The sequence below is a fragment of the Dromaius novaehollandiae genome, chromosome 17 (assembly GCF_036370855.1).
Source record: "Dromaius novaehollandiae isolate bDroNov1 chromosome 17, bDroNov1.hap1, whole genome shotgun sequence".
In the NCBI taxonomy this organism is placed as follows: Eukaryota; Metazoa; Chordata; class Aves; order Casuariiformes; family Dromaiidae; genus Dromaius; species Dromaius novaehollandiae.
In genome coordinates this window covers 10423887-10448650 of record NC_088114.1, presented here as the reverse complement: position 1 = coordinate 10448650, position 24764 = coordinate 10423887, and the positions used below count along the sequence as shown (strand labels likewise).

Below are 24764 nucleotides of genomic sequence, written 5' to 3'. Positions count from 1 at the left end.
CAGGGGATGCCAAAAAAAATTCAAGGTAGAGAATGCAATGTTTAGAGATAATAGGAAGCACTAACACACCTGTATAAGGTAAATTTTTTGCTTTGTTTTGAATGAAAAAGCAACAGCAGCTATTGTAATGCATTTACTTTGATCAGTTCACACACACCGGAAAGAAGCAATTGAAATCTTGATTTTAATCATAGTTCATATCAACAAGTGAGAGCTGTATTCAGAATTTTCCTGTTTATTCATTTTTTGCATTTGCACCTTCATTATTTTTTTAAAAATTGAATTAGATTATAATAATAACACTAATATTTCTTGGTTTACAGAACTTCTTTTGCCAACCAGCAGACTATCCACTCTAACTACGGACATTTGTTTAAATAAAAATACAGTTTAGTTTACTTTATTTGTTAACTTAAAAATGAATCTGAATAGTGAAAGAAATTCCTTAGTTACTCATTTTTCTAGTACACAGTTTGCCACAAGTTACTTGTATGAAAACTGAAATTTGATTAAAAATGACATTTTCTGATAGATTTTCATAGTCACTCTTAAAAGGGATTACTGACTTGCCACCAAATCTATAGGTTTTGAGAAGTATATTAGTGAAAACAAGTTCTAACAAATGTATTCAGATTAGGTTCAGTCTGCACCTCTTAACTTACCCCCTGAATGGCTTCTGAGAATTGATACACACCTCCACTGCTCAACATTAGTAAGTTTGCTACTAGAACCAAACACAGTGCTAGGTCCAATGTACCTAATTAAAACAGGAACAGAATTATCAACAGAACCACACCAACTTCATCAAGCTGTTTCTTCCTAAAGAAAGCACACTTTTATTTTCATTGCAGAAATAACTGAATAGAAAATTGAAACACAAAAATTTAGTTCTTTTTGTAGAAAGTAAATTCAGTTATTAAAATTTAATATAAAAAAAAGTCTACAGATAGTAAGAAAATGCTAATATTTAAGATAACTCTTTAAATCTCTTCGGAAAGTTTTCTTCAAGGACAGAAGAAAATGCCTCGACTCCTAGACAGGAGCATGACTGGCCACGCAGAGGGACACTGCAGGCCAAGAGACAGGATAAAAGAACAAATCTCCAATATCAGTAATGTGATCTCATGGATTTCAGCTCCACATGCATAATGTGAAGCAGAGAAATGGCAAAAGGCTGGCACAGGGAAGAAACAGTAAGAGACTTGACAGAATAACCTGCTTGAAATAAAATACAGAACTGCAAAGGAAAAAACATGCTTACGCGGCTCTTTTCCACACCATAATCAGCTTGTCATCGCCCCCTGAAGCCAAGTAAACTCCATTGTTGGACCATCGCACACAGTTCACACAAGCTGAAATGTAGAAAAGAAAGTTTGTAAGATAAAAACAAGAATACATGGTTATAGACCGGGGACAGAATAATAAGCAGAACTTGACAGAAGATGTTTAGAATTTAGTAAGCATGCTTTTTCTACTCAAAGCAGTTACTATGTCTGCTTTAGATAAATGAATTGGCACTTATCATACAGTAGCAGTTAAGGAACTTGTTAGTTTAAAGAAATCATCCCTTATTTAAAAAAAATGCTTCAGCAAAAGTAGTTCGTAAGGATTAATATTCACCTAACAAAGAAAACTGCTTGTGATAAATTAGGTGGGATTAAGATGGCAAAGAAGGAAAGGTATATCTTGAAGAAAACACAGATAACCACAGTTCCTTCAAACATAATATGCAATAAACCCAGAATAATGTAGAACTATAACTGATACACTTCATGTTTTCTTTATACTTATTCCTTCTCTTGCCTTTTCCTTCAAAGTTGTCCAGTTTCTCAAAATGTGTATTATCAATTATTTTGTGGCCATAGCTGAAAGGTTCATAAGGAAAAGACTTCCAAAATAAATACTTCTATATTTCTCTAAATATTTTTCCACAGCTTAACAACATGTTCTGCTGAATATCTAAAAAGGTACATAGCCAAAGTTTGAGACTGCTCCGCTGTATTTTATTGATTTTCACCACTGAACAGGGCATTATTTTTGTAATTACAAACAGATGTATGCTTAAGCTTTGGCAAATTACCTACAGTCAGTACAAAGAATCTATCTTACCTAAGTGATTGTCCATCTGACAAAGCATCTTGGGAATATTTTCATTCTTTTCATCTTCCTCTTTCAGGACAGGAGCCATATTCCAGATCACAACTTTCCCAGAATCCTGGCCTGCAGATGAACAAAAAGCCATCCTCTTATGCATGTGTAAAAAGCAAAAGAGATTTTCAGCTTACTCTCAGTTTCAGAACAGACAGTAGCACTTAGGCACTACTGTAGTGGGAGCTTTGGAAATATTTAATAATAGATGCCATTCTGATTCAATTATGTGTACTCAGAAGTGTTTTTCTTGAAGCTATTAAAACCTAAGTTATACAGCCTGGTTTGAGGAAGAAAAAAAAAAAAAAGCCTTTACCTAACAGTAATACCAACTATAAGAATGTACTACGTATAATCAAATTGTATTTAACAGGAGAAGAGAGACATTCAAAACCTAAATTGTACTTGTATCCGATATAAAATCATTCACTATAGTGATCCAAACAATATTTTAGCTTATATTTCTTGAACAACACAATTTACATAACTGGATTTTTTTGGCCCCAATAATTCCACTATGTAGTCATTCAGAAAGCCAAACTTCACATTCAGTTCCTCTTCAGATATAAAAGCAACGTGGCCAGTATGATCACAACTCAACTATCTCAACTACTCAGCTACTATGTCAACTGATGCTCAAGGGGATAAGTACACCAGAAACTATGACCCTGCCTACTCTAGTAACAGCAGCATAATACATACTAATGACTTGTATCTCCAAGAAGCAGATAATTATGTAAGAAATGTATTTTTAAAAGGGTCAAAATGATTAAAGTGCTGTGAGGGCACAAGATTATTATAGCCCCAAATTCTGCCTTCTGGCAGCATACAGACATACCTTGTCCTCCTGTTGCAAACTTGGTCCCATCTGGATGAATGTCCACAGAAAATATTGGCTTTCCTGCAATCAGAGAACAAGAAGAAACATACTGAATTGTTTTATAGTTGAGAACACAGTAATGTCAAAAGAACCATAACTGTTCTGGTTAAGAAATAACGATTTTCTCCTAAAAGCTGTAGCTACAACATAAGAAATACAGCTGCCTAAAAGAGTTGAAAGCAACGTGATGACAGAAATGACAGTCTACTAAAAGTGTACGTGGAAGTTATCATGCCATAACAACCCAGTGACAGTCAAGGACCCTTAACCCGGCAGGATATGCCAAATGCTTCAAAGCAAAATAGTCTCACAATGCACGTGCTGACTAGGTAAAACTGGATTTGAGTAAGCAATTTCTTTCAGGTTTCTATAGTTCATTAGCAGATGACCTGGAGCAAGGTGTGTTTCGGCTTTTGTTTTTGGGTTGTGTGCACTTTTTTTTTTTTTTTTTTTAACATCTTCCCCAATCTCAGATTGCATCTGTTGATCACACAATTATCTGTCTCAAATTTGAATTCTGTTGTTATAAAATGCTTCTACCAAAAACCTAGCTTTTACTTTTATGGCTTCCACATAGACAAAGGTAGACTAATTAAGTCCTTCAGCTCTCCTTATGCTATACCTTCCAGAAGAAAAGTAATCATTTTATAAAAACTTAAACCATCCAACAAATAACTAGCATAGTGAGGGAACAGCTTTTGAAACCAGACAATCTCCACTCTTAGCCTGTTCTGCTCTGACCATTAGATCACACATGCTCCTATACGCTCACAGCTGTTTTAGCGTTTGCAGGAGCGGGTGGAGGGTAGTGCACAGAAGTAACTTGCTGCCTTTCAACGATGCTGGAAAAGCTAATGCTAAGGATGACTTGAAATAAACCAGATTTTCAAGCAGCAAAACCTAAGGAACACACACATGATTTCTACATTCAAATAATTTCTGGCAGCAGTCTGAACTCCTTACAAACAGGAATGCTCCTGCAAGCAAGATCACAAGGCTGCCAGTATGAAAGACGGCAGTTTGTTGTAATGGCCAAAGGAACCACTGCTCAGGTGCCAAGATTATTTGATAAATTTCCCATGTATGTCTATTATTGCATTGTATTGCCATGGTGTGTTAAGATGTAAATGATAAAACCTGGAGAACTTACCCAGTTTATCCAACCATACGTTTTATGCTGTCACTATGGCATCTGAATTCCTTGACATTAAATTAATAACAAAATCCCCCAACAAACATCCAGTATTTCTTACTTGTGGAGGGATACGCATTCTGCTTTGAGTAACTTCTATTTTATAGTGACTTGTTTTAAACTTTCTTTTATTTGGATTCTTATTGCAATCCTAACATGTGATTTCCCTTAAAATTTTAAAGGCAGCCAAGCAAAGACTTTAAGTACAGAAAGATGGCACTCAACCTACATTCCTTCCATGTCCTTTAAACCACATAAAACACAGAAGCTGATGTTTAGCTATGGCTTCTCTTTGGGTTGTTGAGCCTGAATCTATCCTTTATTCTACTATCTTCAGTGTAACATACAGGGATAAGCTGAATATTTTGAGAAGCACAGACAAAAAATAAACATTTATTTTACCCTTCCCAAGATAAGGAAATTCCCTTAAATTAAGTCAGTGCATCATTTAAACTAGCTGAAAAAACAAACACTTATGGAAACAGGCCATTCTGGAGACCTTGCGGTGGGAAAGGCTACCTTTTCTGTCTGCACCAACAGTCCCAGGCAAGGAGTTACCATGTGCTCCGACCTGCCCTTACACAGGATCAGGTGAGCACGCCCTCCAGTTAGCAAAGACTTTTTACTTGAACGAGCCTGGTTCACTTTGCTTATAGCAGATTAGGTATCACTCACAAAACTGGAAAACAGCTGCCCAGCAAATCAGCAGAGACAGTAACCTCTAGCAGAAGGACATCAGTAAGCAGGGGGAACTGTAACTTCCACAGCTGAAACTGCATATATGAATAAGGCTTCAGAGTTCATGTGGTCTGTAGTTTAACAATACTGTATTTAAAATTGGTTTAACAGACGCAGCTGTCTTGTCTGGGAAGATCCGTTCTACTAAATTTGTTAGCAGCACCTTGCTTGCCCCTCTCCCCTCCATTCCCTCATCTGCTCCGATTCCACCACTCACCCTTTCCAGCGGGTGCAAAAGACTGCATTAAAAAGTAGCTGTGACCAAAGCACACAACAGCAAATGTTTGTTTGGCCAGACACATTGGCTTCTCATTATCTGGGCAGAATAGATGCACCGTACATTCTGAGTAACTGTGAAATAACTGTTACGCCTATTGCTTTGCAGAAGTTGACATTAAAATGCTTGATAGTGGGCCACGTAAAATTACAAGATAATGTTAATCTCTTCCGAGAGTTACCATTGTGAGTGTACATGATCATTTGTTCCAATTTTTCAAAGTGATAAATTGAAGACATCTACATTTGAAGCTATAATCTGAAGACCTGGTACCTACAGGATGTGACATTATTAAACCCAAAAGACAAGAGGCTTTACTAAAATATTTATTAGATTGTCTTTTATAAAAAAATAGGAGTTTGTAAGATGTAATTATGTTTTTCTTTGCTATGTCTTAAAACTATCATAACACCTCCAATTTCTGCTTATCCTAAGAGCATAATTCTTCAGGAGTAGTAACAACAGCTAGCTTCATCTTCATGGGAAAAGTTTCTGCGCAGCTCCACAAATGGGGTTGATGAAATTTAGCAAATTATTTTACTTACAAAGTCAGAGGTAACTTAGCTACAAATCCATCATAAAATCCTAAAATTAGCCACACCATATTAGAGAAAGTGTCTACCTAGCCCAGTATTCTCTGTTCAAAAGAGACCAGCACCAGGTGTCTACCTAAGGATAGCTACAACGGCAATCACATGATGGTTCTTCCCTAGAATAATCTTCCCGCTCCAAAAATTTACAGCTTGGACTTCCTGAGCCAGAGATGGGATCTTTGTACTCAGCACTCTGCAACTGGCTTCTCTTCTACACATTTATCTAGTCATTTTTCAAGTCCAGAACCGTTCTCCTGCACAGCCCCTGAGGCAGGGAGGTCCACAGCTCAGCTATGCAGCTCGGTGAAAAACTTCTGGTTTATAAACTGATCACAGATACCGGATTTTTTCCTCAATTCTGTCATTTTCTCAAAATAAAGGAAAGAAGCCATTATTTGATAGCAACCACTTCCTTCTCTGAGTCCGTTTCTTCCTTTAACTGATTACGTTGTTAAACCCTGTTGAAATGAGCCAAAGGGCACAAGGACGCTGCTTTAAAGTGAATAAATGCTTTCCTACACTTTGGATACACAGGTCGCTGGAGAAGTTTTGAATTTCCCACCAGTAATTAAGCATAAAAACAAAATTTAATTAACTTGAACACTAATATTAAAATTTAACATAATGTATTTTAAGACATTTCTTACTCTTGTAATAATCTCTAAAAAAAAAAAAAAAAACCCATAGTTTAAATTATCAAAGTTCCCAACATCACATGGCACAAAAAAGCAAACCAGGTTCAGCAGAAAGAGAACACCTTATAATAGACTGAGATGTCCTGTTGAATTCTTTGCTTAAAGAACCCAAATATATATAACATACTTAAAGAAATACCAATAGTGAAACAAGCTTGGAAAAAAAAATCCAACCAAGTAAGACAGCTCAAATTCAAGGAGAGGCTCCCATCTTCAAAAAGATGAGCAGTTTTAAATATTGTCTTTTTTTGTTGTTGTTATTTAACTTCAGGCAAGAACCAATGAAATATAAAGACAATTTTCAGTGACTTTCTACCACAATATGAATGAGTTTCTATTTATTTTGCTTCTAATCCATCTAAAACGTAACATCCAATATGACTCATAAATCAATTCAAATATTTACATTCCGCCATTATACCTTGAAGAAATAATAAACTCTATGCCTGCATTTAAACAAAAGCAGGCTCCAGTTCTACGAATTGTTAAATTGTTACACATGAATAGCACCTTGGGGCTTGCAGAAGTTTCTCTGAATCACAAAGGACCTCCTGCAGGGTTCAGCACTCACCTGCATCACCATCTTGAAGGACCAGGGCCCTCAAAGAACTGTGTACAAAGTATGTATATGCAACTGGTGGATGTGTGATGCATCTTTACATAGATACTGAATGAAAGAAATCGGGAAGGAGAATCCCCCCATCTATAGCTTACAGGTTTCTTTTTACCCTTTCATATGAAATTGCCGTTTTCAATATGCTTCCCCGGTCTAAGTCAAAGAAACGTGGAAGAGAAGAACAAGATAACAATGAGAATTTCATATGGAATCTAATAAACCCACATTAACAGCGTGAAAGGCTTACAGAAAATGCATTTGAAGAAACACTTCCGATAAGTACTCAGATAAGGCAACATTATTAACTCCAAGACAAAAACCTGTAGAACCAAAATGTGTTGAAGTGCTTTTATAGTAAATGCACAGCATCTCTGCTGAGCTCTGTACAATTCCCATTTGTACTGAACATGATTCCCATGTGGTATGACACTGACTTCTGATTTGTATTATCTCATGGAGAACGTAGGCCTGTAAGAATCATTAAACTCATTCTAGTCCATTCAATAAAACGAAAAGCCCAAAACTGAGTAGGGAAAGGGAAAGACAGGAATGACAGCACTTTGAACAGGTGCGTAGAAGAGCCAGTCTTGCTTTTGTGACTCTTGCTCACATATTGACTACAGTGAAGTAGCCTCTTCTGACATTGGGGAAAACAAAAAAAAGAGGAAAAGTGATCACAATGAGTCTCCAGTACACACAGTACAAATAGTCTTTGCCAGTTTCTAGATAAGTGTCAGTGCTAATACAGAAGTCCATTAAAGATGATGGAGACTACTGGCATGCAGCCTGCAGGATCCAGAACCTCGATATGTTAAAAAAGGCCAAGTAACCTCACCAGTTTTTATTTTGCACACCTGGCCCCAAGAATAAGAACACATGAAGCTTACACAGTCCTGTATGTTGGTAGAGCATTTTACAGATGAACTCGAAGATGAATATCTGTTTTGCAGGTGGTGAAAAGAAGACAAAGTGACTTGCCCAAACTCATCCTAGCAGGACAGTGTCAGAAAAAGGAATAAAATTCAGGACTACCAAGGCCCTGTCTAGTGCATTAGCCATCAGCAAAGCATCACAAGGCTTTATAAATGGAGTCTATTGGCAGAGGATGCTTTTCGACAGTCCACAAACTGGTATCAAAATGGTTAGAAATATTCTAAGTTGCTACAGATTTCAAATACTGAAAAGTACACTCATTAAAGAAATAAGGAAAGAAGTTACAGATCTATTATATTTGTGCGATCTGTACAGATTTAGGCCAAAAGTCTTTATCCAGCTCTTTGCAAATGGGCTCCCACTGATCCCAAGATCCAGAGAGGCACAGGACAGTCTGCCCATGCGCAGCCCAAGATCATGATTTAAATGTTACACTTGTTTAGATTAACTGAGTAAAAATGTAAAACACATCTCAAATTAAAGTACTTTCACATTTCTCTCAGTTCAGTGTGACCCTTCATCAACAGTCTAGGTTCATCTGCTGACTACGTGGCCTAGCGAGGATAATAAAGATGCAAGTGAGTTGCAACTTTAGGCTTAAGTAGCCTATGTTCTTAAAACCTGGGGCACGACTACAAAGACAATAAAGTGTACAGAAAGCTAGCTGTAAAGTTGCACTTCTGTTTTTTAACTCCAAACAAAGTTCTCCAACTTGAATGAGCTGGGCTCTAGCTTTGTTGTAGATAAAAATCAGCTAGGCAAGTCCAACTATAGGCATTTATATCAGTGTATAAAATCTGCAGTCAAAATAACGCTGTATGCATGAATTTGAGGACAAAACTTGCACACCCAAAAGTGAGCTCTTCACATGTTTTATCTCTTCTTACTGCTACACCAGGAATGATACAAACATTCCTCTGGAAAGTGATCATAAGCAGTAGAAATACATAACACCAATGCTGCCCTGTACTTACTCATCTAGAAAAATATAGGTTTTTAACTGAATATTTACACTTAATTCTAAAGTGTTTTACCTCACCAGTTGCTATGACATCATTAGAGGAGTGGCAGATTAGATACTGTATAAACTCAGAAAGTTTCAACTAGTACCAAAACAGTCTTTTTGCCCCTCCAACTAACGACAGCACAGCAGGCCAGTGCTGAGGCTTATCCACTTGGGGACTTTAACCCTGAACGCACTCGGCCACGAGAGACCACTGTGGTGAGCACTGCCCACGCACACGGGGCTTCCACACGAGACAGGTGGACTGTAAACTGATGGGCGAGAGCCTCCGCTCCCTTTTCCGTAGGCGATACTTGATTCGAACTATCGTTTTTCAGTTTCTCAAACATAGAATTGCCCCGCTTGGGCCAGGCAGGCAAAGGCAACTCGGTATGCAGCTAACAGCATCCCGCTGCTCGCTGCGCAGCCTGGGGCCACCGGGAAGAGCGGCCCGCGGGTGAGTTCTTTACTTTCGAAGCCGGGCAGAACCGTCGCCGCGGCAGCCCCCAAACAGAACCCAACGGCCTGCTGCCCCCCCGGCCCCTCCCGGGCTCCCCGGCAACCCGGCCCGGGAAATCACGCTACTCTCGAGGCCGCAGTTTCATTTTTGCATCCCCATTTACCTCCGCACACCGTGCTGCGAGCCTGCTCGCCCCCCGCACGCGGGAGCCCCGCAGGCACCAGCCAAGCCCAGGGTGTGAAACTCGCTGCGCCCCGCGCCGCAGGGCCCCCGCCCGGGGGGAGCCGCGCTGCGCCCGGGGCCGGTTGCATCTTTGCAGTTACTCGCCGCGGACACTGCTACGACGGCCGCTCTCCGCGGCTGCGAGCGGGGCAAGCGCAGCCCGGGCGGGACGGCGGGGCAGCGGCTCCCGAGGCTCCCCCGGCCGAGCCCCACGTGCGCCCGGCGCGGCCCCGGCCCCAGCCCCGGCCCCGGCCCCGGCGCGGCCGCCGCGCACCTGCCCCGCCCGGCCCCGCGGCACCTGCTGCCCGCCGGCCCTCACCATTGTGGTTGACCCAGGTCGGCTTCAGCAGCTTCATCGTGGCCCGCCCGGGGCCCCCGCCGGCCGCGGCCCCCGGGGCCCCAGGGCGGCTCCGCCCGGGCTGCCTGCGGCGCCGCTCCGCGCGGCCGAGCTCAGCGGCCACCGGCCACCGCGGGCTGCCGCCGCCGCCGCTGCTGCCGCCGCCGCCGCGCTGCGCTCTGCCCGCCTCCTCCGCCGGCCGGAGCCGCCTCAGCGCCGCTCCATGCCCCGGCGCCGCCCGCGCCCGTGCCACAGCCGCGGCCGCCGTCGCCCGGCCGCATCCCCCGCTCGGCTCCCCGGCAACGCCGGAACTCGGCGCCTGGCAACCGCCTAACCGGCCCGGCGGGAAACAGCCGCCCCCGAGCCCCAGCGTTCCCCCCGCCTGGGCCGGGCGGGGGGCGAGATCCCGCGAGGCGCCGCGCCCCGCCCCCATGGCGGCGGCGGCAGCGGGGCGGGGCGGGGCGCCGGGGGCGGGCGGCGGCGCCCCCTGCCGGGCGGCGGCGACACCGCGAGGGAACCGCCCCAAGCGCCGCCGTCCGCCAGGGGCGCGGCCGCTACCGGCCTCTCGGGGCAGCGCCGGGGGCTGGGGGCGCCGGCCCGCGCCCGAGGGCGGCCTGTCCGGGGAGGCCGCCTGGATGTGGCCCTCGGCGGGCGAGGGCTGATTTTAGCCTGAGAAACCTCACAAACCGCGGAGGCACCGCGCCCGCCCCCGGCCTCGCCTCGGTCGCCTCCGAGAGCGCCGCCCGCCCGCGGTGCCGGGGCGAGGCCGGCCGCGCCGCCCCGGGGTCCTGGGGCCTTGTCGCCACGTCCCCGCGGGGGTGGCTGCCACGTGGCCCCCACGCCTCGCTCAAGCCTGGGCGGCGGTGCGGGGTGCGGGGCCGGGCCGCAAGGGCGCGGCAGGCCGCGGAGCGGGCCGGAACCTTTGCGAGGCGGAACGGGAGCGGCGGGGGCAGGCGCGCGGCCGGCGCTGTGTGCGGGGTGGCGCCGGGGAGCGCTCAGCGGCGCACCAGGGCTGCCCGGGGACGGGAGTCATGTTGGCGGCGGCGATCCGGCGGCTCGGTGGGGCCTGCGCGGCGCCCGGCGGCGCCTGGCTCAGGTACGGCGGGGAGCTGAACGGGGCCGGCGGCGCCAGGCGGAGCCCAGCGAAGGTCCCTGGCCGGGGCCGCGGGAGCCCGACCAGCATCAGCTGCCCGGTGGCTCCTTGCTGGGCGGCCCGGACCTGCGCTCCGGGATCGGTGACCGGGGGGTGGTGCGTGCGGGCCCGGGCCGTGCCCGGTGAGCCGCCGTGAGAAGCTGGAGCCTAGACCCGTTAGCAGGTTGTCTTCCTTTCGTGACATCTTCTGAGGTCTGGGAAGCTGCTTCTCTCTCGTTCTGATTTAAACTGTGGTTACTCTGTTTCTCCAGGATGAGTCCTTCAAACAGAGCATTATGTGAATCTTAGAATAAAATTACTTTAATCCATTCATGGACTTAAAATAAGTTATCTGTTTTGCTCCTCGGACCCATCTGGATTCACAGCATTGAACAGTCCAAAGTTTGGGTTCAGTTACCTGGTTGAAGAGGTTGATTTATCTCTGGGTTAATGCTATATACTGTCATGCCTTAAATACTCAAAGATGATTCAAAACTCCTCATTGTTCTTTATGACTGTAATGAATATTTTGTACAGTTTCCCCAATTAACGTTATCGGACTCAGATTTTCCTAATACTTCATGTTTCTTTTTCTTCTTTAGTTCGTGGCTGCCCCAGACAGTTCAGTTTCGAGGAAGTCACTGGCAGACTTCATTACTGGCATTTAAGGCATCTCTCCCCATGAGGTGACTGCAACTTCCATTGAGTTACATAGACTTCATCCTTACAGGAATGTAAATTTCCCCAAGTCTAAATTAGTTTTTGAATGTAGATGTTTACATTTAGGACATTATATGTAAAAGCAGCTAAAACTGTTAGGTTCTTGAGAGCTTAATGCTAACCTATAAAATTATTGCATGTACTGTTGTGCTTAGTTGTATTTATTTGCTTGCTTAAGCACAGAATGCGGTTGGAGATGTTCAGATTTAAACTGTGCTACGCAAATCTCTTTTGAGCAACAGTTGAAATGAAAAACTAGCTGAACTGAAAATACTTTAGGTGATATATTAGGTAGCCTACATTTATGCACACATGATTTGGTATCTCTGCTTGTCTTGATGCAACTAGATTTAAAATATTCTGGTAGCTTTTAGCTACTATCAGAGAGACCGTTTCACATCCTACGGGCTCTTTGTTGGTACGCTGTTTATATGCAGTGTTGCAGAGACAGTGTGGCCTCTTCTAGACATTTGAACACCAAACTCAAAACTGGGAGCTCCTGCCTTCTAGTACCAATTTGCAACAGTACAAAATAAGTCAGTTGCCAACCTGTAAATGCTTTATCTCAAAGTTCCCACCTGCAGAGCAGAAATGACATCCCACAGGACTGCTGTGAGGATTAGTTTGTGTTCGCGATGTGGCATGTTCTCTTGTGTATACTGGGTTGGCATGGATAAGTACAACAGGGGAGTAATGTCTGCACCCTGAATTCGGCTTCAAGTGTAGAAATTTTAAAAACTTGTATAAAATCACCCACTCTCACTGTTTTTTAATGTTAGATGACAGGAGTATTTGCAGATAAACCTGTTACATGTTCTGTTGCACTCTGAGCTAGTTGGAAACAAGTTCCAGTTCAATTTTTGTGGAACTTCCTAAAGTAATTCTGACCTTTTAGCACAGAACTGGAGGTTGCTCTTCTCAGTTCTGTCTACAGAGAATCTTATAAAACATACTACATTCTCCTGGAAGTTATATTACTTTAATAAAGATAATGGCTGGAATTTCAATTAAAAACCAAATTAGGCAATGGGAAGGAACCATGGCCCCTAGAAAAGTGAAGTCGAAATGCAACTTGCCAGTACTGAATTCAGAGAGAGCATGCCTGCTTTCATTCATGTAATTATTTCCCTTACTAGAGTACAACCAAAGAAGAAGAAGAAAGTAGATATAAAGAGAGAGCAAGCACAGAAGGATCGTATGAAGAAGAAAATAAGGAAGCTGGAAAAAGCTGCCCCAGAAATGATTCCAATTGAGGATTTTATAACACCGTCTAAATACTCAGAAAGCAACAGGTAATTAAGACTGTCTTTCACCATGATCTTGCATTTGGGATGGGGTTTTTTTGGTAATTTGCTCTTCAGGATGCAAGGAATTTCTCTATTACAATGTTGTTTTATTCTTTATCAGAGTGCGAAGTCTTCCACCTCTGTCTTTTGAGGAGACTGAAAGAAGAGTTCTCCTTATGAAAAAGTGGTCTCTGTATAAGCAGAAACAAGATGAGGCAGAGAAGAAAGCAATTCAGACTCTTGTAGCGGCTCAACAAGAGGCACTAAAGGAACTGCGCCTTGAATCAGAGGAGTTATATCAAGCGGCAATAAAACGAGATGAGGGACTTTTTCCCTTTGAGAGAGATGGACCTAATTACACCCCACCACTTCCTGGTTATGATCCTCCTGAAGGAAAATGCATTGATATCACCAAGGTGTATACACAGTGAGATGGGAAGAGTTTATTGTTCACCTGGTATGAGCTGCTCAGCTGGCTGAAGAAGAAAAGAACAGAATGAGAAGGAATGATTCCTTTTGTAGTTCAAAACCCTGTAGGTGTGTGACTGTAATAACAAAAAACAAAAACCCACCACGATGCAATGTCTGTTTTCCTTTTAAAACCAACCATCTAGGTAATAAATCATCCAGCAAAACTGTACTGCTCTACTTCTGTGCCATGCTAGAACAAGACAAGGAAATAGTATTTCACTGAATGTTTTCTCTATAGGCTTGTTTCTCGCATCCCTCCATATGTTCCTGAGCAGCATTATTTTGTTCTGCACAAACCAGAACTTCTAAGATTCCTATGCTATGAGGAAGGAGTGGCACAGCGATTACATCAGAGTCTGTATTAGAAGAGAGGTAGCAGCTGTTTTTCCTGCCTTTCTTCTCTTCAGACTTCAGTGAAGTATCTATGCATATAATGGGGGGGAAATGGATGGAAAACATTCTGTGCAAAGCCAGAAATAAGGGTGGCTTTTTCTTTTTTATTGCCTTGTAGTATTGTAGTAAGTGTACTTGGTGTGTAAGTAATATTGTAAGTTTCTATTTTTTAACAGTATTTGTTTAAAATGAAACAGACCTCTTTTCAATCATTTAAGCTTTTATTTTTGTAGTAACACTGAATACTGCCATAGACATTTAAAAAGAACAAGCACCACTGTCCAAGAGCAGTTTCACAAAGGCAGGCATGTTTCAAGATCTGCAGCATTGTGCCATCACATGAGAATCTCTGAAGTATGACGTCACTGAATCTGTGTAATGCCTTTTGAATGCCAGTGGTTATGATTGTCCTGCCCTGGCAAGGAGCAGTCCTAGCTTGCTTTTGTTTCCTCAGGTGGCAGGCCTTGGGTGGTGCCTTGCTCCAACAGTGTGTAACACCAACAGGTCAGGGAAGAAGACCTTCCTGAAGAAGAGCAGTTGGCTCACACGTGCTAACTCAAGATCTCTCTGCTTGCACCTCAGTTGGTGAGGAGAGGTCCTGAAGTGTGAGACAGCAGGAAGAAATCAGAATCAAATTAAGCACTGAATTCTCCCTTTAAAAAAATACTGGCTGTTTAAATAAACTTTCAATACTTCTTGAATGAACAGGTGGACAACTATACAGGGCACAGCCACAGCTGTATAATTTCAAGATCACACGGAAGAAAAAACAGCACTGTCCTGCATTGTGTATTACATACTGACCAAACATGGCAAGATAGTCTTGTTACTTGGGTTTGTCTTGGTCAAGGGGAAGGTACCAGTCAGGAGGTGGGCTCTTCCTGAGCTCCCACACTGGAGCATATTTCTGTTTTTCCAGAACTCGGGATCTCTCACTCTTGCACAAAGCTTCCTGAAATACAGGAAGAAATATTACCCAAAATAGTGCTGGATGTTCAAATCTTGCACAGGCTGTTTCCTACCATGACTCTTCGAGATAAATCCAGGAACAGAAGCAACAAATACTAAGCGCCAGGAGACAAGCTTTTAACTATGTCATATTTATATTTGCTTTTGATTCCTCCGTTGCTAAGGAAAACCACAAGTTATGTGCTGCCCTCCCCAGAATTTGCCGCCGCCCGCAGGTAACGGTCGCGGCGAGGCCCCCGCCGGGCTGCCCCGGGCCAACGGTCGCAACGCTCTAACGGCCCCGGGCGCTCGGCGGGGCCTCACGGGGAGAGGGGAGGGGCGCAGGGAAGGGGCGTGACCACGGAGGGGGCGTGGCCCCGCGTGCGGGGGGCGTGGCCGCGGAGGGGGCGTGGCCAGTACCTGCGCGGCGGCGCCGGCGCCGCTCTCCCAGGCGCGGCAGGCGCTGTAGTCAGCGCGCCACTGCCCGCAGGACGGCAGCTCGCCGTGCGCGTAGTAGTGGTGGAAGGCGTGGCGGAGGCCCCGGCACTGCTTCCACTCCGCCCAGTAGTCCTCGCACGACCGCGGCGGCTGGGGACAGATAGACACACAGACAGACGGCGCTCAGCGCGGGCCGCGCCCCCGGCCCCCCGCGGCGCCCCGAGACCCGCTCACCCGCCACGCCTCGCCGCCGGCCATGCCGCCCCGCCGCCGCAGCTCCTCCCCCGCGGGCAGGCGGACCCCACCCGCCAATCGCCGCGCCGCTTGCGGAGGAACTCTCCCAGCCTCGCCAATGGGGAGCGCCGGGACAGAAGGGGCTGCTGGAACGTCATTCCCTCTCGCGGCGGAGAGCCAATGGCAGCGCGCGCCAGCCGCGGGCGGGGCTGCGCGGGAAGCACCACCTCCTTCCCGCCCTCCAACCAGGCACCTCCAGAGGCCGGGCCGCGCCCCGGAACCCTCCCCGTGACGCGCTCCCGCGAGCCCCTGACGCAAGAAGCAAGCTTCCGCCGGTCCCGGCCCCCCCCGCTCCCCCAAGCAGCCCCCAGGCGCTGGAGGCGCGGAGCGGGCAGCTCGCGGGCGGCCGAAATCACCACACAAAACCTCGGTTGTTCAGGAGCTTTACTGCACGCAGCGCACTTCGTTAACACGGGCCGCAGCCCCGCGGAACGGCGCCGCTCCCCTCCCTTCCGGGGGGCGCATCGAGGACGGCGCCTTAGGGCGACGCCGTTGTGCCCAAGAGCGGGACGTGGGACTGCTGTGCGCCGCCACGGGCACCGCAAAGGGGGGGGCTCGCGTGCTGTTACATTGCTACACTATGTTACTCTATCTGAACTATTAAAAAGGCATGTTATTATTCCTAAATATTAAAAGCAATTGGGGGGGGGGGGGTCCTGTGTCTCAGAATGATTTGTAACCCAGCACCTGAAGCTAAGATCAAAGAGACTCCCTGCACAAAGATCTTCCAACACTTAAATGTTAGCCTTCATCTGCACCACACCAAAAAGCTTATTGGGAACTGTGGCAGAATAGATAGAGAAGGAAATATCAAGCACAAAGCCACATGAGACCATCATCACTCAGGATATAAAAGAGGATAGGATGTAGTCTAAGAACTGGACCTTTTAAGTAAGGTAAAACTCATTGGTTTTGCTTCCCAGGTTTACCTGAGATAAACTTTCCCTCTTTCCAACACATACAAAAAACCCCACTGCTTCAAAATTCCTAGAACTTAATTTTCAGATGAAAATTAAGACAGTCTTAAGCTCCATTTTCAAACACGAAACCAAAATCTGTAAAAGTGCTCCTGTGTTGCAAAATGGCCTCTCCTCTCAACTGCAATAACTAAGATCCAATATGCTGCAATTGTTAATTTATTTTCCTCCTAACTGACTGAAGGTTCCACAACTTATGGTTTTCTTCCCTTTTTGCGCAGGGATTGGCCTTCTCCTGAAAAGGCAATAAACCGGCTTCCAGATTCATCCTGAATAAAGGAAGGAGAAAAGGTTGTTACCTGTTTAAGTTCTTTGCTCACTCCTTGTGTGATATAAGCTGAACAATCACCAGAAAGACCATCCTATTGGAGCAGCAACAGACTGCAAACATTCCACATCCTTATCTGCATAATAACCACTTTCTTCCTTCAAAAAAATATGAGCGTTTCAGTGACCTTTCACCAACGTAATACAAGTATGCACTGGCTTATCAGACTTACATAAGGCTATTCTTCCATCAGCAAGCAAGGACATAAGAGCTTGCTTTCATCTACATGAAACTTATTAATAGCACTTCTTAACAGCAGTTCTCTGTGAAAAGTCAAGTATAGAGAGAGGAACCACAAACTCAGACAATGGTTCCATTGTCCTTCAGCAAGAAGCAATTATTGCCAAATAAGACATTCCTGCTTTACCTAGGGCAATGTTTTTTCGACTTCAGACTACCTCTGTGGGATGCATGAAAAGTCACTATTACAGCCATCAGCTGGTGAGGCCATATGCTGAAGCAGATGAGGGAACAGATTCAGACTAAATAAAACAAGGACTCAGCATAACTAGAGGAATGAGCAAAACAAGGCAGTGCAAATATGGGAACATACAACTGGGACAGGACTTGTTAATTCAGTTTGCTTTTCAGTTAATCTTTTCCTTGGCTGTATCTTCTCAGTTGTTCTGCTCTTAGATACACAACATCATCAAATAAGAAAAGTGAACTATTCCAAACATGTCTGCTAGAATTGGCAAGCAATGCAGACCACTTTGGAGACAGATGTCTGAGCTGTCACATATTCTGCATAAGATTATCAAGATCAAACTTTATGTACCTCTTCGACTTTCTTAACTAGCGGACGTGAGTTTCTAATGAATGTGATTCTACCAATCTTGAAGTCATAGTTGGGTATTCCTCTGGAAAAGAAGCATGAAAATAGTATGATAAAGAAGAAATTTTATACAATGAAACATCCAGTAGACAACAGTGAGACCTATTCTATGCTTTTCAATGCTATACCAATGCCTGCTACAAAATTTTCAGTATCAAATAATCCTAAACTACTGCATTATTTCCTGAAGGTAGGCATACATTGCATGAAGAAAATAATCAGATACTGAAGCTGATGCACAAGCTTGGCTGTGGGCATGTTTCCACAGGGCTGTGGGCATGTTTCCACAGTGTCTGTGGTTTTGCAGGGCCAAGGACACCCTTTCCAGAAGGGTTCAAGTTTTATTGAGAGCCAGATAAATGAAAATAAAACAACACAGGAACCACATCCCCCCGCCCCACTTCCACAAGACCACTTCTATTAAGTCTGAATCTACACGCTTGCTTCTAAGGGGAATTTAAAAAAATTACATGGCCTGTCTCTGGCTATCTGCCCAACTCAAAAAAGATCTCACTCTAGGCCAAATTTCATTTTAGAAAATCAGCAGGGTTCTGTGCCTCACTGGATGCAGCTCATCAGCCCTAGCCTAGACCTGCTGCCTCTGCCTCCTTGTCTTCTACAGAGCAAGAGCTAAGAGAGTTTTGGCAGCGTTTATTAACTTGGGATCTGCACTTTAAGTAGTCAGGAAGGTCACAGCCAGTCTAGAAAATTAGACTGTGTACTTTTATATGCAAACATCTGAGGAAATTAGCTATTTTTTTCCTGCTCCTACAGTATAAACAATGTACTCACACCCTTATCCTTCACTTCCTGAAAACTGAATGAGATAGACATACCTTCGAATGTCTCCTGGTTTAATTGGTGACGGACTAGGCTCAACACCTTTCTTCTTGCCATCCAGTCTGTTCCCAGAACCAGAAAATGCCTGCATATGTACAAGACGTACAATTATGTCTCTATACATTCCACTTCAGAATTACAAATATACTGAGTTTTAATTTGACCATATCTTGTATTTGAAAGCACACCGCACAGGAACATTATATTCCCTAAAAAAATTACCATCATTTTTATTTATTTGACTCAGTATTTTTATTACATACAATAAGCCGATGATCCCTAGGTGTAGAAGTACATTTCAGTCTCCTGTTTAAAGACTGGCCTTTAAAGGTCATGTAGTTACAGGCCACAGGCATCACAAATCATCAACAAAGGTGACCTACTTTCTGAAAAGCAGGCTGTAGGAGTTCCAGCTACTGGGATTGCTAAGTGGAAAACACACTTACCAGTTAATGAAGAACACCTCTAAGAAGAGGTGTATTTTGCAGTTGTTTGGAGCAGGATTTTGCTTTCCCTCACCATTTACAACATTCAGAAAACAGCAGAAATAGAGGACTTACACGAAATCCTAGGTCACTCACATATCCACTGTGGTCTGCTTCAACATCCTGTGAGGAGAAAAAACAACTTACTTCAATATGTGCATGTTGCAATATGAAAATAGTTCCATATATTTCTGACCAAACAAAAATTTAGCAAGTCTTTAAACCCACTATTCATTTGGAAATGGACTGTTCTAAACAGCCATCTCCTATAACCAAGGCAGATAACTGGTGAAAATGCATTTTGAAGAACAGAAGTTTTACTTACTGTAGTCTCTTCATGTTGTGCATTTCTTTCTGGTTCTTTGTACCCCAAAGGAGCATCAAAATCCACCTATTTAGGCAGGAAAATAAGCATGGTTCATACTCTTCTTTTAATCATAAGCGTTATACCTCTATTCCTCAGAGCTCCAAAAACTACTGTTCCATTTTAAACTAGAAAGAACTGAAGTTTGTTAAACACTTTTATCTAGAAAAAGAGAAGACTAAACCTCCCAGGGATGAGTCTCAGCATGTACTTGAAATGGACCAGGAGAACAGGACTCTACAGTGCAATTGGAGACTGAAGGCCAAGACAAGGATATTAAATAAGACTCTTCAGGCTATAAGACAGTATGTTGAAGCTACATACGAGATTCGAGGCACCGCAGGCACCTGAAGGCGTATGAAGTGGAGAGCAGCACAACACCACAGGTGTGGTTACAGAGGTACATTGGGTACTCTTGCATGACTCACCTTCCCCACCCCATTCAATTTTACCTTTCCTACAGCATTAGAGGTGCTTGGTATTCAGTGCCATGAATGGACAACCTTCTCCTTTTAGGGGGACTCAGTAAAAGCAGACTTTCCACAACAGCCTTAACTTACATTCATATCACATTCTATGATGGACACGGCCTTATCTGGTTTGGTCTCCATTACCCGAAGTTCATAGATCTGAAAGAGTAATGAATATTTTAAGATTGTACATGAGGGAGCACAATTTAAGTAAGAGAAAAGCACAGCTAAACCTTTCCCTTCAGAAAGTTTGAAGTAAATTGAAACACGTTCTTTACATCGGGGACTGGATACCGCAGGGTCTATATAGAACACAAGAACAAAGGTATTAACCTAGACATAAGATTGCTCTATCCTGGAGACAGGTAATCTACCTCTTACTTTCAGCCTGTGTTTTTGAAAGCAAATTATGGATTCAGAATAATTTCTGTCCCATGATTTATAAGAACTTCAAAAACATCAAAATAAGTTTTCTCTGGTGAGTCAAAGACCAGTCTAAATAGCAGCTCAGAGGAGGATTTAATTGCCCCTGTTTTTCAACAGAAAACTGATTGCAAAATCTACCATCCGGGATTTACATGTCAACAATATTGCACAGCTCCGTGTTCATTATTTTTGCAGCAACATCCAACAATTGTGCTTAGTCCGCAACCCCAAATGATCAGACGTGCACATGGGCTGCCACAAGCTTTATCCACTAATGCTCATCTATAAAATCTATTCACAAGATGTAGTCAAAGTACTTAAGAGGTCGCAGTACACTGAAGTGCATTTTTTTTAAACATGGAGCAGAATTTCTTTCCTCAGAGTGATGGCATCCAGATTAAACCTGCACACATGATGTTGTATACTGTACCTTTTCGTTGTAGTTGATGGCAATAACATCCCCAGTAGTTAGACAAGCAAAGTTTCTCAATGCATTTTCTAATCTTTGGAGTACGTTAAGATTAAACACATTTGTATTCAATGCAACATCAAAGCTTTAAAATTACTAAGTTACAGAACTCTAGTCCTTGATCTCTCAAAGATGGTTTAAAAGCCATCAGAACCACGGACAGCCTTTTAGTAAATATTAAGGAGTACAACATCATCTGTAGATATTCTAAGGGACACACTAACTCACTGGACTTTAAGCCAAGATGCATGCTTTCTCACTCTAGACTACACTTTGTGCTAGCAGCTTGCAACTTCTCTGTACACAAGCCCTCCCTCCTTTTTGTCTTCAGAAAGCGCAGTAGTAGTTACCTCCTACTGGAAAAGCATGAGCAACACCTGAAAAGCTGACCCTGCTTCATCATGCCAGTTTGGGAGAAAACTTTTGTTCCCTGCTCCATAGTTGAATAGGAAGGATACACAGCTTTGGGATTGGTGATATCAAGAAAATCTGGACTCTGTGGCTGAAATTTTGAGTAAGTAGCAACTTGAAGATTAACACTCTCCACTTGTACCAGGCCTCCTTCTTCCAGCAGCAAGTTCTGCATCATCTGCAAGAATAAAGACAAAGATGCAAACCAGTATCAACAAAACAGATCTTTTTTATTTTTTTTCCCTTGAATATACTTATATACATCGGGGCCACCATCTTATCTAAAATCCACCAGTTTACTTCTGTTTTAATTTCAGGAAGACAACAGTCAGGTACATCTTAAAAAGCATACTTAGTTAAAGTCATACAGAGGGAAACCTGAGCTGTAACCGAAAGCAGCTGTAGGAACATGACTAGCAAAGACATGCAATTTCAGCAAACCATTTGCCTCTAACATTAAACTGGCAACTCATTAATCCTGCCCTTCAGGTTCTGACAGTTCAGCATGAGACAACTCACCCAGTGTGGAAGGTAACATATGCCCTCATCAGCCACAAATTCAAGCACTCCACAGTGCGTCATTCGGTCTGAATTTTTATTGGTCAGCTTAAACAACATTGGGTAAGTAATATTAAGTCGGCCTGGTGAGGAAGAATAAAAAGGATTTTATTTGTAATAAAGCCACTAGCAGATTTACAAAGCTTTTAGAGATTGAACATTAACAAGAGAATGGCACAGAGTATAAGAGAAGATCCCCCTCAACCATTATTCCAACTCCCCCAAAATACAAATCCAGGAGAGAAAGCAGATACACGAATACTCCATTGCCATTGCACTTAGAGCTTTAAATGCCTCTCCAGCATTTCCCCAATCTAAGAGATGAGCAGGCAGTGGGTATTAGCAAAAAAACCACAAGAAAACAAAAAACAAAATAAATCACTATTGTTATGCCCTTGGGCTCTTATCAGCTAGCTTCAAAAGAATTCTAACATCCCTTGCCTATTTTAAAAATAAACCCTGAGTTAATTTGTTTCTCAAAGAAATTCTAATAAGGACAAAACTCAGAGAAGAAAAAAATCCTGTTAAAAGGGGCAACTAACACCATTTAAACTATTAATTCACATATTTTCTCTCCCTCATTTCAAAGTTCATTTTCACTTATTCCGTCTTTAAAATAAATTTTTCTTCAGAAAAGTGTCCATAACAAGTAGGTTGAGATTAAGAACTCGCTAGATTAACTGTAACCATTACACTGTGTATGTTACTAATAGTTAATAAGTATAGATTCATGCATCCGGTAGCTTGACACTTCAGATGTCTGTACTTAAAGACAGACAGACTCCCTTAACTTTGAGAAACAAAATACCCCCCAAAATACATCTTTTGAACAACTTAGTCTCATGCTCTCTGTTTAAGCCAGATCTTAAGAGATAATTAAAAAAAACTCTGATACTTGCTTATGCATATGCTTACATTTCTAATGTTCTTATTGCAAAACAACATTTGCACTTACTGAGTTGATCCAAAGCAGATGGTGGCATAATTACTGTAGAAATTAATAAGAGAGTTAAAGTAAGATTACGAAAAGTATGACTGTACAAAGAAAACATAATATACGGTTTTATCATTCCTTCCTGGAGGATAATATTTACTCTAAAGTCTCACGTAAGTTAATTTCTAAGCTAGAGATTCCAGTAGAATCAGTCACACCGAATACACCTCCTAGCACATGAATTCTAGATTTTAATTAGAAATTAGATAAGACAAAAATTTTACAATACCTAGTACTAAAGGAAATGTTTCCTAAAGGTACTTTTATTCGTTTGGGTTTACATGTCCCCTTGAATTGATGCCAACTCAAAACAACACAGCATCGGCCCGAGAGATGGGATTCCGAAAGTGAAGTTGCACAATCTATTTTCTTTCTTCAAGCCAAGTTATAAGAAGTTGAGGTAAAACAAGAAGGGAAAAACCCACAATTCTTAGTCATAACAGTGATAAGATTTTAAAAGGGCCTTCTTCTAATGATCAAAATCCAGGACTCACTCCTTACTAAGTTTTTTAATTACACAACAATGCAACAAAAGAAAAATCTTCCTCCTTCCTTCTTACAGCCCCTCAATGTTCCTCTTGCTCAAGCCACATAGCCAACAGTGTCTCCATACTGTCCAACATTTTTGATATTATTCACAAATAGCCTTCAACAATTTATTAGTCAAAATAAAACATGCACATACTCTTCCCGCCTTTCTCCACATCTGACCTGTCATTAGGTCCGGCAAGCATGGATACTGAGAAGCAACGGTACTGAGTTGAGAAGCGGTTCTGGAAAACCCGTGGGATTGGATGGTCAAACATATTAAAAGAGAACTAGGGAAGGGAAAAAGAAAAAAGGCAGGCAACAGTGGATTAATATGACATCTGAAGTATACCAAAACACAGCATTACAGCATTCGCTAGGCATACTGAAGTTTATTGAACTCTGTTTAGCTAAAACTCTGTTTACAAGTCTTGTATTTGTTTTCCCTATTAACTAAAGCGCTGTTCTTCTTTCATATAACGTCCATACGGTTTATAAAGGTTTGCATGTCAAGAACTGTGTGGGAAAAAATAGGAAGCGCGCCTCCAGGTTACATTAGAGCAAGATTTGAGTGACTAAAAGTGTTTTGCAGATGAAACTGCACAAGCCAGAAGGAAAAGGCAGGTGTGTGCAGGGCTCTCGCTCCAGCCCCCGGCCCGGGCCGCGCAGGGAGGGGAGGCACTGCAGCGCCCTTCCCGCTGCTCATGCGCTTGGGAAGCCGCTTTGGCGAAGGCGCAGAACCTCCCCGAGGTAGACAACAGCCAGGGACGGCCGCGCAGCCGGCGCACAGACCAGGCCGGGCCGGGCCGGCCGCCGCGGGAGCGCGGAGAGGGAGACCCGGCCCGGCTTTCCGCCCCGGGCCGGCCTGTGGGGCAGCGCGGCGGCGGCGGCAGCTCTCGGGGCCCAGCCGTGACGCGTCACTCCCCCCGGCCGCCCCGGGCCTCACCATGGTGGCGGCGCTCGAGCTCCTCCTGCCCCAACGCAGCGCGACCCCGCTCCCGCCGGCCCCCGCGGCCGCCGCGCAGCTCGGCCCCAGCACCCGGGGTCCGCCGCGCCCCGCCCCGCTCCCAGCATGCCGCGCGGCGGGCTCGCGCCATGGCGGCGGCCGCCCCGCCTGGAGCGGGATCTCACGAGCGCCGCGGCGGCGGGTTTGGGGAGCTTTTTTGGCCGCGTAGCCCCTCCGTAGGCAACACCGTCGCGGCGCGTTAAGGTGGTCTTTGTCAGTGATGCTTAATGGCAAAAACATCTCCTTGCCCTCACCAAAGATGGCGGAATAGCAATCAAAATTGGCACGGCGCTTCTG

General features: G+C 44.1%; 4 protein-coding genes across 7 annotated transcripts in view; 1 reads left to right on the top strand and 3 right to left on the bottom strand.

The window, feature by feature from the left end:
* Positions 1-10549, bottom strand: part of LOC112985608 (protein HIRA) — a 37345-nt gene extending 26796 nt beyond the window's left edge. The window contains exons 1-5 of one of the 2 annotated variants that reach the window (XM_064522130.1): positions 10077-10549; positions 2987-3049; positions 2110-2220; positions 1262-1352; positions 663-757 (exon numbers count right to left, since the gene is read on the bottom strand). In XM_064522130.1, the coding sequence (XP_064378200.1) occupies positions 663-757; positions 1262-1352; positions 2110-2220; positions 2987-3049; positions 10077-10527 (811 nt within the window). In that variant the 5' untranslated portion in view covers positions 10528-10549. The remainder of the gene's footprint in view (positions 1-662; positions 758-1261; positions 1353-2109; positions 2221-2986; positions 3050-10076) is intronic. The other variant, XM_064522129.1, reaches the window with a different exon arrangement.
* Positions 10550-10582: 33 nt separating this feature from the next.
* MRPL40 (mitochondrial ribosomal protein L40) lies at positions 10583-13872 on the top strand. Its single transcript, XM_026104309.2, has 4 exons — positions 10583-11190; positions 11829-11912; positions 13083-13238; positions 13354-13872. Exons 1-4 carry the CDS (start codon positions 11126-11128, stop codon positions 13661-13663), a joined length of 615 nt encoding a protein of 204 aa, XP_025960094.1. The 5' UTR covers positions 10583-11125; the 3' UTR covers positions 13664-13872.
* Positions 13873-14298: 426 nt separating this feature from the next.
* C17H22orf39 (chromosome 17 C22orf39 homolog) lies at positions 14299-15902 on the bottom strand. Of its 2 annotated transcripts, XM_026104311.2 has the most exons (4): positions 15717-15900; positions 15465-15632; positions 14901-15048; positions 14299-14694 (listed from the first exon to the last, which is right to left on the bottom strand). In XM_026104311.2, the coding sequence occupies exons 1-3, from the start codon at positions 15738-15740 to the stop codon at positions 14923-14925; spliced, it is 318 nt and encodes a 105-aa protein (XP_025960096.1). In that variant the 5' UTR covers positions 15741-15900; the 3' UTR covers positions 14299-14694; positions 14901-14922. The 2 variants fall into 2 exon arrangements, with proteins under 2 accessions (XP_025960096.1, XP_025960095.1); XM_026104310.2 differs by having other exon boundaries at positions 14299-15048; positions 15717-15902.
* A 241-nt stretch (positions 15903-16143) lies between these two features.
* On the bottom strand, positions 16144-24733 carry UFD1 (ubiquitin recognition factor in ER associated degradation 1). 2 transcript variants are annotated; one of them, XM_064522131.1, is made up of 12 exons: positions 24408-24733; positions 23619-23751; positions 22895-22927; positions 21901-22022; positions 21429-21559; positions 20932-21004; positions 20166-20234; positions 19567-19632; positions 19317-19364; positions 18753-18841; positions 17860-17941; positions 16144-17022 (listed from the first exon to the last, which is right to left on the bottom strand). In XM_064522131.1, the coding sequence occupies exons 1-12, from the start codon at positions 24705-24707 to the stop codon at positions 16948-16950; spliced, it is 1221 nt and encodes a 406-aa protein (XP_064378201.1). In that variant the 5' UTR covers positions 24708-24733; the 3' UTR covers positions 16144-16947. The 2 variants fall into 2 exon arrangements, with proteins under 2 accessions (XP_064378201.1, XP_064378203.1); XM_064522133.1 differs by having other exon boundaries at positions 23645-23751; positions 24408-24550.
* Between the last annotated feature and the right edge of the window lie 31 nt (positions 24734-24764).